Raw genomic sequence first — 20401 nt, forward strand, 5'->3', positions numbered from 1 at the left:
TTGCATTACCGCCCCCCAACTGTACTAATGTATAAATCCATTACACTTGGTGAACACTGGTGGAAACAGTACCCAACTGTCATACTTGAGTAAAAGTAAAGATACCTTTATAAAAAATGACTCAAGTGAAAGTAACCCAGTAAAATACAACTTGAGTAAAAGTCTAAAAGTATTTGGTTATTAATATACTTAGGTATCAAAAGTAAATGTAATTGCTAAAATATTCTTAAGGTATCAAAGTAAAATAACAATTATAAATAATTTCAAATTCCTTATATTACGCAAAGCAAACGGACACATTTTCTATTTTTTTATTTATTTACAGATAGACAATTTTCCTGTCCTGCTAAGCGTTCAAAATGTAACGAGTACTTTTGGGTGTCAGGGAAAGTGTATGGAGTAAAAAGTACATAACTTTCTTTAGGAATGTAGTGAAGTAAATGTAAAAGTAGTCAAAAATATAAATAGTAAAGTAAAGTACAGATACCTGAAGAAAAACAAACTTAAGTTGTACTTTAAAGTACTTTACACCACTGTTTGTGATACAAAATGGGAAAGGGGAAGTAGGAAAAATATATATATATTTTATTACCCTACCAACTACCCTACACTCTTTAAAACCCACCATATTATTCCACTACTTTAACCCTATCTGATCCTACCCTAGGGCAATGATCTTAGAGGACAGGACACTACCACTCAACACACCCTGTGAAAACTTCTGATGTCGCTGCAGCTGCCACCACAACTAGTGATGCCAATTTAGCAATTTTGTTGCTAGATTTAGCAACTTTTCAGACTACCCTGGCAACTTTTCTTTTCAAACAGCACCTAGCAACAAATTTAGCTACTTTTCAAAATTTATTTGGAACTTTTAGCAACTTTTGAAAAGTGACTCAAACACAAAAATACACTTATTTTCCCTCTAAATGACACACAAACTATTTTCTCTGTCGCACACTCAGTCACAACACACGTGCCTTAAAAAATAAGAAGTTTATATTCAAATACAGATCAACAATTTACATTCTTACATCATACAAAACAGAACGCAGGTATTAATGAGAAAATACTGGGAAAACAAACAAACAAAAATATTAATAAAATAAAAAACAATTCTAATGCAATTGTAATGATTTAGGAAAATGTCATTCTTGTTATTGTTTACTAGGGTTAATGTTTTAATAAAATGGTTAAATTCAATCAAAATAATGTGTAATTTTGGTATAGAATTTTTGAATTTTTGTTTGTGTATTTGGCAATGTTACATTCTCCAGTTTCTGTGTTGCAGTTTGTGGATTTGCATGTGTGTATTACAGGAAATCACTTCCTGAAATCCCTCAAGCAGCTGATTGGTCGACTCCATGGCTAATTGGAGAGCTGACCCCGCCCCCTCGTCAAGACGCAGCTGTCTTCAATTACCCATCCCTTCTGAAGCTATATAAAAGCCAGTGTTCTGATCAGAAGAGAGATCATTGCAGAAAGATTGATTGTGATATAGAGAATTCAATTGCTGAGAGCTGTGTTGGTTGTTTCTCAGAAAGTGATTTGGTATATACTATGTTAGTTGTTGCCGAGGGAGCGGATTGGTTATGTCTGGTATGTGTCAATAGGACGCACTGTTTTGATTATTGAAGTAGTTTGTTATCCTGTTTCATTTGTTCCCAGGGGGGAAGGTACCTAGGGAGTGCTTAGGCAAGAGGCCCGTGGGCATACATATAGCCGTAGTATATTCACTGTCTAGGCACACTAGGGTAAGACCTGGGTGGACCACCCCCTCGTATTTTGGAAAACTGTCAAGCTTGCTCATCTCCTTTTCTCTAAGGTTCTTTAATTGTATCAGCTCTTTGGTGCATTTAATGGCTACCACTGACAATTCCCATCTACTTCCATGACCCAAGTCTTTCCTTGCAAAAACATCTTTAGCTAATGATTTGATGTTTTCAATGAGAGTAGCATCTTTAAGAAGTGTGTTTAATTTCCAATATCCTCGAGTGTACCTTTTTAGATTTTTTTTTAGTAGCTTGTAAATTCAGGGAGATCAATTTAATCAGAAAAGCAAATTGTAACAAAAAAGGGGAAATTAGGAATACATCTATTCTAGATTTATGTGACAGTTTTGTTGGTCCAGGTATGCCTGAAATAATGCCAGGCATCCTCAACACAGAGATCCTTGCATAATGTAATGATAATGTTATGAGGGTTTTGACTCGTTCTAGGAGTCAAAACGTGTTTCATTAAAATCCCCTGAAATAATTCGAAAAGCATCTTGAGTATTTGCTTACATCCTGCACTTTCCTGGTAAATTGGGTACAAATGGTCTTATTAGGAGCAGGTGAGTTATGTCCGTATACATTAGATTATGAAAATGGCATTGTCAAGTTTAACAGTTACTATGACCCATCTGCTGTCTTGTGAAGATGTAGATTCTAGAATGTCACCTTTAAACTTGTGAATAAGTGTCAAAACACCAGAAGAATGATTTGATCCATGACTGAAATAGGCCATATCTCCCCATTGTGCTTTCCAAAATTTCAAATCACTTTCACCCGAATGAGTTTCCTGAAGGACAAAATCTGCGTTACTGCATTTACAGTATAAAAATAAAACTTTCCTTTTTTTAGGATTCCTCAAACCCCTAGCATTCAGACTAACGATATTGAGTAAATTGAAAAGCAACTCCTGCATTAAAAAATAACACAGATAACAAGTATTAATGTGAACAATAAAACAAACAGTGAACCTTGAGAGGATTACTCCGACGGAAAACTACGCTCAGCTGAGGTAGCGGTGGTTAACAGAATAACATCTATTTACTTTTCTTTGGCAAGTGTTCATCAGTTGTAGTTCGAACAGTACATTTATTTGTGGCAGTACATTAACTGTACTCATGGTAGTACTCACAGTTCCAATTTTGTTAATGTCAACAGTACCCAGTATTCATTCTTCTTTCGATAAACGTGTGTGGAACCTTGAACCCAAGGTGGCGTCGCTGTGAGAAGAGTGTTTTCTCGCTCTTCAAAGCAACATTGAGGGTTAGTTAAATATTGGCTCTTAATATTGAAATAAACTAACTCTAACTTGTTTTATGGACATGGGATAAGTTTAGATTTCGTTTTTGTCAAGTTGAATGGGAAGAACACGACAGAAAGACAAGAGTAGACGAAATATCCAAGTCTCACAGAAGACGGCAGACATGCTAGTTAGCCACAACGAGGACCAGAGCAGCATGGATACACAAGAAGCCGCGATCTCAAGCAAGAGAAAGAACCAAACTGACCAGGATGAAATCCTTGCAACCTCTTTACCTCAGACCCCAAGTTAAAATCCCTGGTGAAAAAAAGTAAAAGAAGACATTTCCATGTCGGAACTTTTCTCTGCAATCCGGTCCCTGTCTACAAAACAAGACGCCACGCTCTCCAAAGTGTCCATCATAGAGTTGGCTACCGAAGAAACCTCAAAGATCGATAATTTGTCAGAAACTGTCAAATCAACTCCACATAATTGTGAGCGAGAACAAGGAAAATATAACGTTCCTAGAGAATGAGGTGGAGAAAATGCAATCCAAAAATAATGAGCTGTGTGAGAATGTAGTTGAACTTCAAAGGTACTCTCGCAGGTGGAATCTGAAAATCCAAGGTGTAACAGAGGTAGAGGGAATTAGAGAAGTAGTCATTCATATCCTGGGAAAAGTGGCTCCGTGCATCAAAGACAGGCTAAGAGACGTGATTGATGTGGTACATCGACATGGGAAACGAAGATCTGATGGACCCCCTCGCAATTTCATCTTGCGCTTAACTATGCGCCATTACAGGGACATCATATAGAAAATGGCCAAGGGGAACAAGTTTCTGGACGAGAAGAAGCTCTGATACCGCAGGATCAGGCTACCAGGGAGAGGCTGTGGCCGCTTATACAGAAGGCACGACAAGAGACACAACACACGTGTCTGGCTGCAAATGTGCATTGTGAGCGACGTCAGCAGTATGCGCTCAGCTCGTGCACAGGCAGCAGAAGGCCAGCAGAAATTTCAGCAAATTGCAAATCATTGTTGGCTGACTGCAGGAGCAGTAGTGCGGGTTCGACGAGCCAAACCCAATTAATATAGTTGGTCACGAATGTTTGATCTTGAACAGAACGTACAACATCAATCAACATGTCTCAATCAAAAATGTACAGCCATAAGTACAGAAAACAGTGGGAGTCTGTCTGTTCCTGAACAAATGTCAAGTCATATTTTTTGCTGAGATGGCCAGTCAATTTGAGTAAAGTTTTTGTGTAATGACGCAACGTCTTTTAGCAACAAATCAACCTGCCTATAGCAACTTACCATGAAAATGAGTTGGCAACATCTATTTTCTGTGACTTATGTTCCATCTCTGCAGTACAGTTGATAACCATTGCTATGAACACTAAGAAACCCACCTTACTGAAACATATGTAACTCATTGGCCTATCCCTCTGTTCTGGCACAGATCTACTATTGACAAGGATCCTCTCAGAATCCCTCGCCCTTAATCCACCCTCTACTTTCTTCACTGCCTCAGCATACGACTTCTTCTTCACTACTCTGACCCTGGCCACCTTAACCCACCTTTCTCGCACCGGACACCTCCGATCCCCAGCATCATGGGTACCCGTACAGTTGACACACACAACCTTTCCCAACAAAACTACACATTCCTCTGTCCCATGTCCTCCTGCACACTTTCTACATCTTGGAATCTCCCTCCTACACACTGCTGCGACACACCCGTAAACGTAGCACCTATAACACCGCAGTATATTCGGCACAAAAGCTCTAACAGAATAACTCATATATCGTGACATTACTTTGTCAGGTAAAGACTGAATCAAAGCTCAAAAGAACAGACTGTTTCACCACGCTCCCCACCGGATCTGCGTCGCACTAGAAGGTGGGCGTCACAAACACCACGAATCTTCATCTTAAATTGCTTAACCTCCACACTTAACGCTACCCTAGAAATCCCTCCCGTCAATGGTGCCATTGTTATTACTGGCTTCAACAGATTCACACCCATCCTCTGCCTCCCTCAGTCTTTTCAACCTCCGCTCTCTTTCCCTCCAATCCTCCTCCCTTAACCAATTACCCGACTCCTTCTGAAAATATTAAACTTTTCAAAGCCTTCATCTCTTTTTTAGCCTCCTCGAGAGACATGTTAAGCCCTGTACTCCGTCCACTTCAAACTCCTCTGACCCATACCGCCACTTTGCTTTGGATTTTGGTAAATGTAGTCATATGGGACTGTCAAAACCACTGCACTGGGTCCCGATGCAGTCTTTTTTAGGCCTGGGTCAGCTTGATGCATTTCTCATGAAGAATTAATAGAAAACTAAACACATTCTTTCAAATAAAATATATTGAACATTTTGTGCTATTGTGATGTGGTGAGACTGTCAAATAGACAGCAGCAGCAAACATCACGACTTGAAGCAGTCTCACAGGGCTGTGTGATGAAATTCCAATCTCAAATAAATGACAGCTTGCTTATCGTCTCTCTTTCTCACTCTCCCTTTTTCCCTCTGTCTAGACCCCATCACTCCATCTCCCCCAGCCTGTGTCTGTATCAGTCCGTCTATTGTTTGAGGTGTGCCTAGTGCAGGATGTAGGCCCATGTAAGGCCATAATGGCAGGGTTCTCCCTTATCACCAGAGAGATAAGAACCGCTTCTGCACCCAGAGGTTGGGAGCCGTGTCCCTGTCGCTGAAGTGGCCAGTTAAAATAGAGGATGACTAAAGAGTACTGATAAGAATACCGGTAGTTTGCTCTGCCAAGTTATCCCTAATGGGAAAGGGGCAACACAACAGACTATTGTGACAGTTTTTGTAACACATGTAAAACATCATAAGGACACTGGGTAGGGTTCAATATAGAGTGCATGGCAGAGGATAGGTAGAGACAGATGGAGGACCATGGGAGAGATCAGTCTGGAGACTGGGGAACGGAGCTTGGGTGAGGTCTGATCGTCTGCTATCGAGACAAAAATGTCCCTTACACCAGTTCCATCCATTCTTGGTCACTGAGCCAAAAGGTCCTGGACAGACCATTCTGAAGGTGTTTATTTTATGATTAGTGCATTCCCAGGCTCCAGAGGGAAAGCAACAAAGCTGTTTCCATCTACATTCATTCTCTTCATGTGTGTTTATCTTATTATAAAAATTCAATATGCATTAGTTGGATTTTAATGGAATGGTATTTCTCTTGGAATCAGATCAAGATTCAAAGTGTAAATAATTGTGAAAAATGAGGTGGGCTGTCTGTCAGAGTTTTCTATAAGGCTTGTTGTGTAATGGGTGCGTGCTGGTGGCAGGGATGTCAGGCGCAGGAGAACGAACTTGGTATAAACGGAGTCGTTTAATAAGTGCTCACAAAACTCAGACAACCAAAATATACAAAATAATAAAAGTGGGTACAAAACTTGTCGCACACCAGAACATAACTTGCACATAACATACAATCAAACAATCACCGACAAGGACATGAGGGGAAACAGAGGGTTAAATACACAACATGTAATTGATGGGATTGGAACCAGGTGTGAAGAAGACAAGACAAAACCAATGAAAAATGGAAAATGAAAAATGGATCAGCGATGGCTAGAAGGTCGGTGACGTCGACCACTGAACACCGCCCGAACAACTCTTTTGAACAAATATCGATTATTATATTAATAGGGCATCATTTAGAAAACAATCCATTTAAATCCCTTCTCTTCTGAACAAATTCTAAAGCATGACTGTAACAACGATGGGCAGATTGGCCATCTGGCAATTCTGGCAAATGACAGCCTGGCCAGAACATCTTTTATTATTAAGGTGGGCTGGTCGAAATTGACAGGCCCATGAGCCTGTTTTTTTAAGTGAATTTTGTGCTATTTCTCTGTTGTCATAATCTTCTACATTAAGCATTTGTCTGAACAGTGGGCAACGGCCGGCCCCACTGCCAAAATGGACCATTTTTCTGATTGGCTGAGGTGATGCAGATTCACATCCAAAGTCAAACGAGCATCATCAAAGAGAGTGAGACCCATTCTGACTCTGTCAGTCACTCAGTCAAAACAGAAGAACGGAACGGTGTTCCCGAAAAACATAGGACCAAAATAGCTGATGCTGCTAAAAGTATGAAATTAACCCGATTATTTGCTAAAAGTTCTGGTTCTGCTTGTCCGAGTGCTGAGTTTGTGAGAAATTATAGATCAACTGCCATGGTGCAGTCGAGATAGGAAGAAAACAGAGAAAGACACACTCACAATACTGATATAGAACCTAATATTTTGACTGTATATTGTATGCAATATATTTTATACCTACTATAGGCCTGGTAGACTAATTAGGCAATGGGTATTTGGGGAACATTTTGACTCTAGGCTACTTGCAATATAGCCTAACAAGTCAAAATTGGCTTTTATAACACTTAGGTAAGGCAATAGCCATCTGCTAGACATTTATTTATATAGTGCTTTCTGCTAATCATCGGTGTATTCAGTAAAGGTCAAATCAGGGAGTGTCTGTGTATTTGAATTGTTTTATCAATGTATATTCGCTTAAGAATTTCAGTCTCTTCAGCCCGGTGAGTTAGTCTATGAGCTGTAAAAACAAGTGACTCTGGTGTCAGATGACATTACATGGCCACTGCAGTGAGGGCTGGAAAGTCCTGCCTATCTCCCGCTTACTTCATTCGATGAACGGCCTGTCACTTTTGGGTGGAACAATATGTATATGTGTGCAGCACAGTCAAACAAAGCACAACGCTGGACATCCATTCGCATCCATATGAACTCGTCCGCCATCATTATTCAACAAGCAGAATGTTTTACATTGAATTCAATAGAAGAAGAGAGAGGGACAGAGAGAAACTGGCAGTTCCTTAGGTTGTCTCTCCCCTCTGTCTCTCTCTGTTTTCTTCTATCGAATTATATGCAGCCTAATACTTAAATACTTATCTATATTGGCCGGGGGAACACTTGAAATGTGCTAATTTTAAATATGTAGTTAGGCTGTTATAAGCAAATGGCCCTCTATAAGGCATTTATTCAGTGATTTTCTTCCTTGTCTAATTTATGTGTTTATTCATTCACGACTAGGATGGGTAGCACTTTATTTTAAAAGTCCATAATAAGTCATTTATAAAGTGTGTGTTCTCCATTTATTAATCATCACACCCACATTCATAAACCATTTACTAATCATTAGTAAAGTATTTTTTGCAGTCCTTAATCTAAAGTGAGTGCTATTTTACCTTATAAATACTTTATAAAAGTTTTGAAAGACCCGTGTAATTTCTCACAAAATTGGCATGCCATTGGTAGACAATCCTGCAGTACCTGGTAAAAGAACAAGCACACAACATAGGAGGTTTAAGGAAATATATGTACATGTGTGAATAACTTGCTTACTAACATTTACAAATGTGGGAGTAATGGGTAAGAAATGTTGAACAAACGGTTTGTAAATGCCTTATAAATGGTTTACTCTGGACCCTTCAAATAGTGTTAACCTGACGGTTTATTTATACGGTGGCTATATTTTATATATGTAATAGTAATGAACCCTTAGGCACTTATATTTTCAGCATTAGGAATATTTGTCTTTATCTAATAAATGTGTTTATTCCTTCATTAGGATGCTGCTGGGCCTAGCACAGGCTTGGAACATACAGACCACATACACTCACTGGACAGTTTTTTAGGTACACCCATCGAGCACCGGGTCGGACCCCCCTTTGCCTCCGGAACAGCCTGAATTCTCTGTGGCATGGATTCTATAAGTCGGAAACGTTCGACAGGATTGTTGGTTCATGCTGGCGCGATGGTACCACATAGTTGCTGGAGACTGGATGATGGTGCACCGCCGCAGCAGCCTGTACCGTTGACACCAGGCAGGATGGGTCCATGCTTACGCCAAATCCTGACTCTGCCATCAGCATGACGCAACAGGAACCGGGACTCGTCGGACCAGGGGATGTTTTTTCATTCCTCAATTGTCCAGTGTTGGTGATCGCGTGTCCACTGGAGTCCATTCTTCTTGTTTTTTACTGATAGGAGCAGTTGCAGTGCGTGGGTAAAATCCCTGGGGAAGCCAGTGTCATACAGGACACCAGGGTTCAGCTCCAATAGATTTACATTTGGGAAACCACTGGGTCAGTAACTGGTTCAAATCCCCAAGCCGACGAGGTGAAAAATCTTTCTGTGCCCTCTGTCGCTTTGGATAAGAGGATCTGCTGAATGACTAAAATGTATTTTCATGGATCATATACAAATATAAACCCCCCCCTAATTTCTGTTAATGACGTAAATAAATCTCAATGGGATTTGATAGGAGTGATGCCACATCCAAGCTGGCTTCCCTTGACACTTTTTTTGGTTCATCAGGACCATTCACAGTTGAGTTCGCTCAGTTTAGCTCAACGCTGATTGGCTAATTTTTGTATACTTTTTTGTCAAGGGAGGCCAGATGCTAGCTGACTTCCCTTGCCTTCAATGCTACAGGCGGCAACAATGTCATACTCTTTATGACCAGACAGCATCAGATTGATGGCCTACACATAGAGAGAGGGTGTAAGGGTTTTCTTCTGGTGAAAGAGAGGCGGACCAAAATGCAGCGTGGTGGTTATTCATGTTTTTAATAAAGACGACAATACATGAACAGACTATACAAAACAAGAAAAGTGAAAACCTAAACAGTCCTATCTGGTGCAAACACAGAGACAGGAACAATCACCCACAAAACCCAACACAAAACAGGCTACCTAAATATGGTTCCCAATCAGAGACAATGACTAACACCTGCCTCTGATTGAGAACCATATCAGGCCAAACATAGAAATAGACAAACCAGACACACAACATAGAATGCCCACCCAGCTCACGTCCTGACCAACACTAAAACAAGGAAAACACATACGAACAATGAACAGAACGTGACAGAGGGGTGCTGTTTCGCTCACTCGGATGCTTTCTCCTGTGAGATACATTCAGCCTCTTGTGAATTGAAGGAAAATTATGAAACACAGAGAGACGAAAGATAAATGATTGAATTTAAAAATAATAACGAATTGGTCACTTTTGGGGGGAAAGCCTGACATCCATTGGCATCCATAAATAGACAGCTCGGAGGTGAGTGCAGTGGAGGTCGGAAGAAAACAGAGAGAGACAGATGTATTGCCAGTTCCTTAATATGTTGGCACTATATGTAATAACAATTAACACAGACAGACAGACAGACAGACAGACAGACAGACAGACAGACAGACAGACAGACAGACAGACAGACAGACAGAGACAGATTGTCTGCAGAGAAGATGCAGAGGCAGACTACACAACAGGGAGGCAACAGAGGCACATCTATAGCAGTGAGGTATATCATCACGAGCTGGTTAAAAAGAGCTGATTAAAAAAAGCAAAGGACTATGTTTTTTCACCGGTCGATGGTACAGTAAAAGTTGAGTAATGCTGTACTATAAATGCCTCTGTTATGTGTCACTAGCATTACCGACTGTCTGTGTTAGTAGCTGGGGTGCGCACGGTGCGTGAAGTGATGTGGGCTGGTGTGGCTGAAATGCCAGGGCAGATTTTTTTTCGTCCCAGTCCACCCTGGTAACAACTGTAACAGCAGTCATGACTGTAAGGACAGGTACAAATCCTGTCATAAAGCCCTTCTGAACTTTTAATGAGACCAGAAAAGGACTAGACCGTTTAGCCTCTTTTGGGATTCAAGATCATTTGTAGCAAATACCTAATGTGCATTATATGAATGCCAAGAATCTACAGTAACCTACAGTATCCTTGGGACTTGCAGAGCATCACTTAACATTCTGTCTAAGTAGGACAGGGGTAGGCCTATAAGAGAGTATCCTAACAACCACATGAAGCTGAAACAAACAGAGACGTCCAGTGTTGAAAAGATGAAGTGTGAGAGTAGAGGAACTGTCCCTGTTAGGTTGCAATGCGATTAATCGAGTTGACATACAGGGACACCTGATATAGAAGTGATGACATCGACTCTCATGGAAATGATTCACAATAGCCTGCTGTGATGGCACAAACCAAGTTGGCTCCCAAATAAGAATCAACCACAGTTATACTGCTGCTACTGGGTATATTTTGGTTTAAATATGTATAACGTTTATGTTAAATCTCTGTCCTCATGGATTAGGTTCTAGTCTGCTGTGCAGTAGCCAAAGGAGCCATTTTAAAGTATTGGGACGAGGCCAGAATCAGCAGCTCTTACGTCATCATAGAGGAGGGGCTATGTAAATTTAGCAGAATAACGTATGGGGATGAAGCCTGCTATTTCCACTTGCCCATCAATACAATCTAGGGGGGAAAACGTCGATTCAAATTGCTAATTTAAAAAAGAAAAAGGATATCACATTCTCTCGTCTCCAGGCATTAGTCCAGAATATATGGAACATGGCATCGAAATGTCCTAAATGCGACAAGACGGTTTATTTTGGTAAGTGCATTTTCCATATGATCATATAGCCTATCGTCCCATGTCTAGTGTGTGAAAGCCCCCCCGAGTGAGCTATGTAGACACCGTTACAGCTATTGTTTACTAAAATATAAACCCACTGTCACATTATAATTATACAGTAAACCTAAGACAATATCACCCTACAGATTGGGGAAGATCTAATTGGAAATTGTACTGCCTTTGATCTATTTTATTAGAATGAACCAGTAGGTTATTTACTTTAGGTATGGGTCAGCGGCGTCAGCCTAGCGTGCCTATATAGGCTCAACCAATTAGGCCCGGGTCCCTGACTGTACATGACTTCGGAAGTGTGGTATAGCCTACATCTGCTTTAAACCATGCAAGGAGGTGGGATCATTTCTTCCTTCATCAGGACATATGGGAAACCTACGTCCCACGAGTATTGGCTAGTCTATACATCGATCAGAACAGTGAAAATCTTCGTAATATCAGTCCAATTCAACGCCCTGCAGACGGGTCACGGCCAAGTCTACTTTCAGCGCACACCGCTAACCTGCAATTGATCAGTTGGGTTTTGGAGGGATATAGCCTAAAGTGAAAACATCTGTCCCCAGATTAATGACATAAACAGCCTTTCCCATTGATGGCTATTAGATGGATTTAAAAGTAATACATTTCTCCTTAACCGATAGCCTATTTACAGTAGGCCTATTCAGGGAATGTGTTCGTGGTTTAAAAATAATTGAGATAGCCAGCCTAGCTGCTTGGCACAATAATCAGATTGAGCTAAACCAATTAATTAGGCATGTTGCTGTGCTGATAGATAGGCCCTACCTTCCATATAAATAATTAATTTGTTGCATTGACTTTGCTCTGGCCTACACTACATGATTAAGTATGTGGATGCCTGCTTGTCGAAAATCTCATTCCAAAATCATGGGCATTAATATGGAGTTGGTTCCCCCTTTGCTGCTATAACAGACCCCATTCTGGGAAGGCTTTCCACTAGATGTTGGAACATTGCTGCGGGGACTTGCTTAAATTCAGCCACTAGAGCATTTGTGAGGTCGGGCACTGATGTTTGGCGAATAGGCATAGCTCGCCGTCGGTGTTCCAATTCATCCCAAAGGTGATCGATGGGGTTGAGGTCAGGGCTCTGTGCAGGCCAGTCAAGTTCTTCCACACGGATCTCGAAAAAACATTTCTGTATGGATCTCGCTTTGTGCGCTGTGGCATTGTCATGCTAAAACAGGAAAGGGCCTTCCCCAAACTGTTGCCACAAAGTTGGAAGCACAGAATTGTTTAGAATATCATTTTATGCAGTAGGATTAAGATTTCCGTACACTGGAACTAAGGTGCCCGAACCATGAAAAACAGCCCCGGACCATTATTCCTCCTCCACCAAGCTTTACAGTTGACACTACGCATTGGGGCAGGTAGTGTTCTCCTGGCATCCGCCAAACCCAGATTCATCCTTCAGACTGCCAGATGGTGAAGCGTGATTCATCACTCCAGAGAACCCGTATCCACTGCTTCCACTGAAATAACCGAATCCACTAATTTGAAGGGGTGTCCAAATACTTTTGTGTATATATATATATATATGTAGTGTAGCTCTGGAGAACAGTAAACATTCAGATTTCAGAACTAACTGGCATGGACAGCTTCCAAAGAAGGAAATGGAGTGGAGCCTCGCGCTAGCCAGCCGCCCAACCAAACCAATGGCAGAGCGTGCGTGTGAGTCCCGAGACACTGTAAACGACAAGCCGATTCAACATGTTCTCTCATATGGCCTACCAGACCCGGCCTACTATATGTTGAAACATACATGATTCAATCTAGTCTCTGTTATTTATTTCCCACTCCACTGTAAAAAAATTAGGCCCCTATGCACCATAGTAAAAAATAAAAAAACAATGAAAGAAACAGATTGTTTTGATAGTTATTCTTAGACTATTTTACACTCTTTTTCACGAGTTAAAAGCGGTAAGTGTGGGTCTATGATAGTCATCGGCAGTGCATCAGAATAAAACCTCTGGAAACCTCCTCGCAACACTTTTCCTTCATCTTGAAGCAGCTATTTCTTCTTACCTAATTAGCCCAGAATGGGCAATGTCTTGGGCTTTCTATCTGGTAATAACTGAATGCCTGAATACCAGATAGTACTTGAAATCTGCTTACTGTCTATTATCTTAATCCTTTCCCTTATGGAATGTCCCTCTGACCCGTTCGTTGGTAGCGTGTCACCAATAAAGAGGGCAATGCCACTCTGTGTTTATTCACATAATCACACGCTGCCCCCTTAGGCTCCTCATCTCTTAAGTCAGTGTCTGCTTTGATGCTACCATTGAGTGCTGCTAAATCTGCAGTGTTTGCTTCTCTACTCCCACTCTCATTATGAAATACTGCAGATTCTCTCTGAGTCCTTTTGCCTCAGGAGTTTAGATGATGTTTGATGTACGTTGCGTAACTCCGAGTCTTTGATTCGGCCCCCGCAAGATCTCCTCTCTCATTTCAACACTCTAATCTGGGCCATTGCGTAATCGTCATCAGCCATATCTCTGAAACTGTACTGACTTCATGTGTCATTTACTTGCTGTTCCTGTCCATGAAAGCTGATAACAATCCTCCGTCCTCCCTGACTGTCAGAGTCATAGGCTGTGCCTCCAATGGTACCCTGTTGCCTATGTGGTGCACTAAATAAGGAATACACTCCTTGAAAAAAAGGTGCTATCTAGAACCTAAAAGGGTTATTCGGCTGTCCCCATAGAATAACCCTTTGGAGAACCCTTTTTAGTTCCAGGTAGAACCCTTTTGGGTTTCAGGTAGAACCCTTTTCACAGAGTTTTTTTGCAGAACCCAGAAGGGCTCTACCTGGAACCAAAAAGGGTTCTCCTATGGGGACATCCAAGGAACCCTTTTGTGTAGGATGTCATTCGGGATCCTGCCATAGAGTCCTGCTCCCACACTGCCACTGGATTGATCTCATCAACAGATACAGGATGAGACATAGTCAGATATTGTACACAAGGGGAAACATAATACCCTTAATCAACCTTAATTATTTAGACTGAACAACCCCCACAGCCTTCCCTCTTTCTTTCTCACTTTCTCACTGTCTTTATCTCTTTCTCATTTACTCTCTCTGTCTCTGTCTCTGTGTGTGTGTGTGTGTTTGTTTGTGTGCATGCTTGTATGCCATCCATGCATGCAAATGTAGAGAGGGAGAACAAGAGAGAGAGAGAAAGAGAGAGACCGACAGAGAGAGAGAGGGAGAGAACACCCTGCAGGGACAGACTCTCATGACTCTCAAAGAAAAGTGGCTATTGTCTGTCTGCCGAGGTGACTATGTGGTCACTGCCTCCCACTTAACTGTATCTTGCATTAGTGACAGGTCGCCAGTCTAAAAAGCATGTGATATCTGGGTGTGCCAGAGGCATGTGGCCTGCCTCGGGATTCTGGGCTATATCTAACAGAGGTTAGAGATAAAAGCCTCATTGAGTAGCTTGTTCTATGTCCTCTCTCTCTCTCCTTGCAATCCCACAGCAGCCAGGGACAGGCATTAGACATTGGACAGGAAGCATTTGCAACATATTGTCTCCTCTCTTACTGTAGTCTAATTTGCAGGCAGATTGGGACTGTGCATGCGTGCCAATGTGTGCGTGTGGGCGTGTGTGTGTCTGGCAGAATGATGGCCAGGCGGAATGGTCAGAAGTGGGGCAGAGGCTTTGGGATTTGAGATATGAAACAGGCTTTTGAATTACAGTGGTGACTCATGCTATGGGAAAGTCTGGCACAGCAGGGGGGGACTGGAGGCACAATAGAGATGTGGAGAAAATGGTGGAATCAATATAATATGATCATCAACATGAAAGAGAATCTACTCCTCTGTACAACAGAGATAACCAGACTTCCGTTCAGAAGGCAATGGACAGGGTGGGGTTTAGGTTGATAAAGAAATGAATGACTAACCAATCCAATCCAACCACCAGAGAAATGTCCTTCCGTACCGAACTTGCTCACTCTGTAGCATCTCATACTCAGTTGACATCTACATATGTGAATGCAACCACAACATGTCCCTTTCCTCTACAGTAATGTAGCACCCCCCCCCTCTCTCTGTCTCTCCTCCCCCCAGCGGAGAAGGTGACATCCCTGGGGAAAGACTGGCACAAGTTCTGTCTGAAATGTGAGCGCTGCAACAAGACCCTGAACCCAGGGGGCCATGCTGAAGTAAGAGGAGTCTGTAGCTTACCCCACACAGAGACAGTCAGGGGACAACCACAGGGTGCTTTGTGTACAATAGAGAGGAGTAACTGTGCAGACGTTTTTGGCTCTGCTACCATAGATCTCTGGGAGGGTTAGAGAGGGTTAGGGCCTCATGGGGCGAGTAACCAGCATTCTGACAGAGCCTATTCATCAATATGGGCACTGTACAGTACTGCACAGGAGTCTAGGCCAGTTACGAACAGATGGGATTGGCTTCTATTGAGGTTCATACAGGCTACTAAAGGATATGGTTTTACGTGTAGTGTACAGTGCAATCTGAAATCCATTGGGTTCCTCTCGTATTTGTGGCATGTTTGTTTAAAAGATCCAAAGATCCCTCCAAGGCTACGTCAGCCATTTTAAACTCAAGTCAGTCATGCAGCCCTCAATGCTGGGATGGACATCAATATGTTATAGGGGTATTTTTTTGACTTGAGTTTAATACCAAAATGAAGCCCAACACAGTCCAATGTGTTTGTTCCCAGATACTTTTGCTGTTGTCTTTCCTTCTGTTCACAGCATGATGGAACACCCTACTGCCACAAGCCATGCTATGCTGCCCTCTTTGGACCAAAAGGTGAAATACATCAACTTTATTGTCAGCCATTCTTTTGTTTTGTGCTTATGTGCTAATAAAATGTTTAATTACAGTGAGCCCTTAAGATAGGCCTAATTTATACTTCTCCAGAGTCTCATAAAAGGAAACTGCTTTGGGTAATGTGCTTGCACAGTATGCAATAAAGCCTCTCTCTCTCTCTCTCTCTGTAGGTGTGAACATAGGAGGTGCTGGCTCTTACGTCTATGAGGCTCCCGTTAACGATACCCCTGCCAGCGTTTCCACGGAAACAGGGGCGAAACTCGAGGAGAAGAAAGCTCACGCCAGAGGCCCAGTGAAGGGTAAGGAACATGACAGAAAAAAAATGAAAAAGAGGACAAACTCAAAAAAGAAGGATAAAGCTACTGTCATGTGTTATCCCATATAGAGAGGGTATTCAGTGTATTTTGACCACTGGTTGTGTAACAGTCCTGTTCTCCACCATCTCTTTCTGACACAGCCGCAAGCTTCTCCACTTTTTCTGGAGAGCCCAGTAAATGTCCAAGATGCAGCAAGACAGTGTATTTCGGTAAGCCTGTTATGTTAATTAAGCCTGTTATGAAAAGAAGCCAACAAGTGATCAGCATATGTGGGAACTCCTTCAAGACTGTTGGAAAAGCATTCCTCATGAAGCTGGTTGAGAGAAGGCCAAGAGTGAGCAACGCTGCCATCGAGGCAAAGGGTGGTAACTTTGAAGAATTTGTGTATCTGTATGTATCATGTATCTGTGTATGCATCTGTGTATCATATATCTGTGTATGTATATGTGTATGTGAGTGTGTGTCTACAATGCACATGGTTGCTGGCAACTGTAAGTACTAGAGGAATGTTGTTTCCATGGTGATATGCCTGATATTGTGTGTGCGTGCGCTTCCGTGTGTGCTTGTGTGTGCAGCTGAGAAGGTAACGTCCCTGGGGAAGGACTGGCATCGACCCTGTCTGCGCTGTGAGAGATGCTGCAAGACCCTGGCCCCTGGAAGCCACGCAGAGGTGAGAGACAGAAAACAGGGAGAAGGGAGAAGGGGTAGGGAAGAGGGAGATGTGGGGAGTGGAGAAAGGAGAGAAAATAGACAGATTTAAGTAGATGCCCTATCTGTGCTCTCTGAATCTGAATGACATTTTCCACGTACTCGGAATTTGACTTAGTGAGAAGGTGCTGCTAGTGACAGACAGACAACACATAATCTACATAGAGTACATACAATATAAATACAATAAACAAAGAACAGTTACACATGATAAGAGAGTATGCAAATTTACAGTTGAAAATGTACAGAGAATATACTAAGAATATACTTATAAAATGTACAATTTACAGTGGGAGTGTAACGTAGTGCAGTTCTAGTAATTATATAATCATATTGCATGTGGCAGGAACTGTCTGGGTACAGTCAATGATATGAATTCCATTCTGTTTCAGCATGATGGGCAGCCCTACTGCCACAAACCATGTTATGCCACCCTGTTTGGGCCCAAAGGTATGCTATACTCACCCAAGACTTTCTTCCTCTTAACCAATTGAAAGACCAACCACCCTATTGCTATGCTTTACATGTATTATGATATTTCATAGATATCACCATAGTCAGATGTCCATTGTTCCATTCCAGGCGTGAACACTGGAGGTGTTGGGAGCTACATCTACGATGAACCCAGCACTGAGGCAGAGGCAGAGACTGAGGCCCAGCCTTGAGTCTACCCATATCCCCCACCACCTCCTCCTCCAGGCAGACCTCTTCAGCATTGGCTCTCTCACCTCATGCCTTGTTACTATCCCCATTCTTAGATAGGCTGAGTATATCTGTATTTCCAACCTGTCCCTACACTTTCTACTCTGCTTCTCCATTAGGTTATTCAGCATGTACAGAAAGCAAGTGTCAAATAGTACATGTTGTAGGCTTAACTCACAAGAATGGATATTTAGAATGTTCAGTTGTGTTTCTAGATTATTTATACCTCTACTTTTTCTATTGCAATTAATCTTTTTTTTGGCGAACATCTCCCCTGTGAAATGTACAGTAGGTTCATCGATGTCCCCTTCCTCGTTGTTCATGTCTCTCCAAGATGCCAAATCAGCAGAAGTGTGTGTAAGCTGTACAGTACAATGTGTATTAAATGAAAGCCACCCTGTGGTTTGACTCTACACAGTACAGCACAGACCTAGTGAGGGAAAGATGAGGGGGTGGTAGGCCTGCTTTTATTAATTCCCTGAAAATAATGTCATTTATCTGTGCACCTACAAATACATGGCATACACAACTGGCATGATGATTTCCAAGCTTTCTGCTATAGGCCTATTCAGTATGTTCTTGCCAAGTTCACCCTGCGTCTAGGAGAACGGGGTGATAGTGTAGAAACAGAATAGATAGAGCATCCAAGGAATGTGCATTATTGTTAGCCTATTGCTTTTGGTTGTGTATCAAAGGTGTGTTACTTAAGACAGTGGGTTATCAGATATTTTCTACAATAAAGTTGTAAGAACATGAAAGGTTTTTTTGTGTCTTATTTGGGGAAAAGTGTAAAGGGTTATTTACAGGAACCTGTTACATATTGGTAGTTATTACAGTGTAGGCTACAACTCAGACAAAGATAAATTATATAAAGATTAGCAAAGATATCTGATATAAAGAATGATAGTAAAAAGCTTTGGAGCACCTTAAATGAAATGTAGGGCAAAAAGGCAAACTCAGCCCCATCATTCATTGAATCAGATGGCTCACTCATCACCAAACCCACTGATATTGCCAACTACTTTAATGTTTTTTTCATTGGCAAGGTTAGCAAACTTGGGCATGACAAGCATTGAAATGTCGAATTCCGTAAAGTGAGTGTGGAAGAGGAGAAGCAAAGATTGTTGTCTATCAACAATGACAAGCCACTTGGGTCTGATAACGTGGGTGGACATTCACTGAGGATGATAGCGGACGATATTGCCTTTACTAGTTGCCATCTGTTCAATCTAAGCCTCCAGGAAAGTTTACGCCCTCAGGCCTGGAGGGAAGCAAAAGTCATTCCGCTACCGAAGAATAGCAAAGCACTACTGGCTCAAACAACCGACCAATCAGCCTGTTACCAACCCTTAGTAAACTTTGGGGAAAAATGACAACGCTATTTCACAGTAAACAAATTAACAACTGTTTTTCAGTAGACTTATAGGGAAGGGCATTCAACATGTATGGCACTTACACAAAGGACTGATGATTGGCTGAGAGAAATTGATAATAAAAAGATTGCGGGAGCTGTTTTGTAAGAATTCCGTGCAGCTTTTGACATTATCGATCATAATCTGCTGTTGGAAAAACATGTGTTATGGCTTTACACCCCCTGCTATACTGTGGATTGAGAGTCACCTGTCTAACAGAACCCAGCCTCTACATGAATGGTGGGTCCCCCTTGGGATGGTTGAGCTAACGTACACTACCATTCAAAAGTTTGAGGTCACTTAGAAATGTCCTTGTTTTTGAAAGAAAAGCCATTTTTTTGTCCATTAAAATAACATCAAATTGATCAGAAATACAGTGTAGACATTGTTAATGTTGTAAATGACTATTGTAGTTGGAAACGGCAGATTTTTCATGGAATATTTACATAGGCGTACAGAGGCCCATTATCAGCAACCTTCACTCCTGTGTTCCAATGACACGTTGGGTTAGCGAATCCAAGTTCATCATTTTAAAAGGATAATTGATCATTAGAAAACGCTTCTGCAATTATGTTAGCACATCTTGTGCTGATTAAAGAAGCAGTAAAACGTGCCTTCTTTAGACTAGTTGAGTACCTGGAGCATCAGCATTTGTGGGCTTGATTAAAGGCTCAAAATGGCCAGAAACAAAGAACATTCTTCCGTAACTCGCCAGTCTCTTCTTGTTTTGAGAAATGAAGGCTATTCCATGCGAGAAATTGCCAAGAAATTTAAGATCTCGTTAAACACTGTACTACGCCCTTCACAGAACAGCGCAAACTGGCCCTAACCAGAATAGAAAGAAGAGTGGGAGGCCCCGGTGCACAACTGAGCAAGAGGACAAGTACATTAGAGTGTCTAGTTAGAGAAACAGATGCCTCACAAATCCTCAACTGGCA

The 20401-nt window shown here is 41.7% G+C and overlaps 1 protein-coding gene across 1 annotated transcript; it reads left to right on the plus strand.

The window, feature by feature from the left end:
* The first annotated feature begins 11266 nt into the window (after positions 1-11266).
* On the plus strand, positions 11267-18809 carry crip2l (cysteine-rich protein 2-like). The gene is made up of 8 exons (XM_035793878.2): positions 11267-11475; positions 15596-15690; positions 16246-16303; positions 16495-16623; positions 16782-16850; positions 17217-17311; positions 17742-17799; positions 17932-18809. The coding sequence occupies exons 1-8, from the start codon at positions 11433-11435 to the stop codon at positions 18012-18014; spliced, it is 630 nt and encodes a 209-aa protein (XP_035649771.1). The 5' UTR covers positions 11267-11432; the 3' UTR covers positions 18015-18809.
* Positions 18810-20401: the final 1592 nt, after the last annotated feature.

Source organism: Oncorhynchus keta, chromosome 19, assembly GCF_023373465.1.
Source record: "Oncorhynchus keta strain PuntledgeMale-10-30-2019 chromosome 19, Oket_V2, whole genome shotgun sequence".
Lineage (NCBI taxonomy): Eukaryota > Metazoa > Chordata > Actinopteri > Salmoniformes > Salmonidae > Oncorhynchus > Oncorhynchus keta.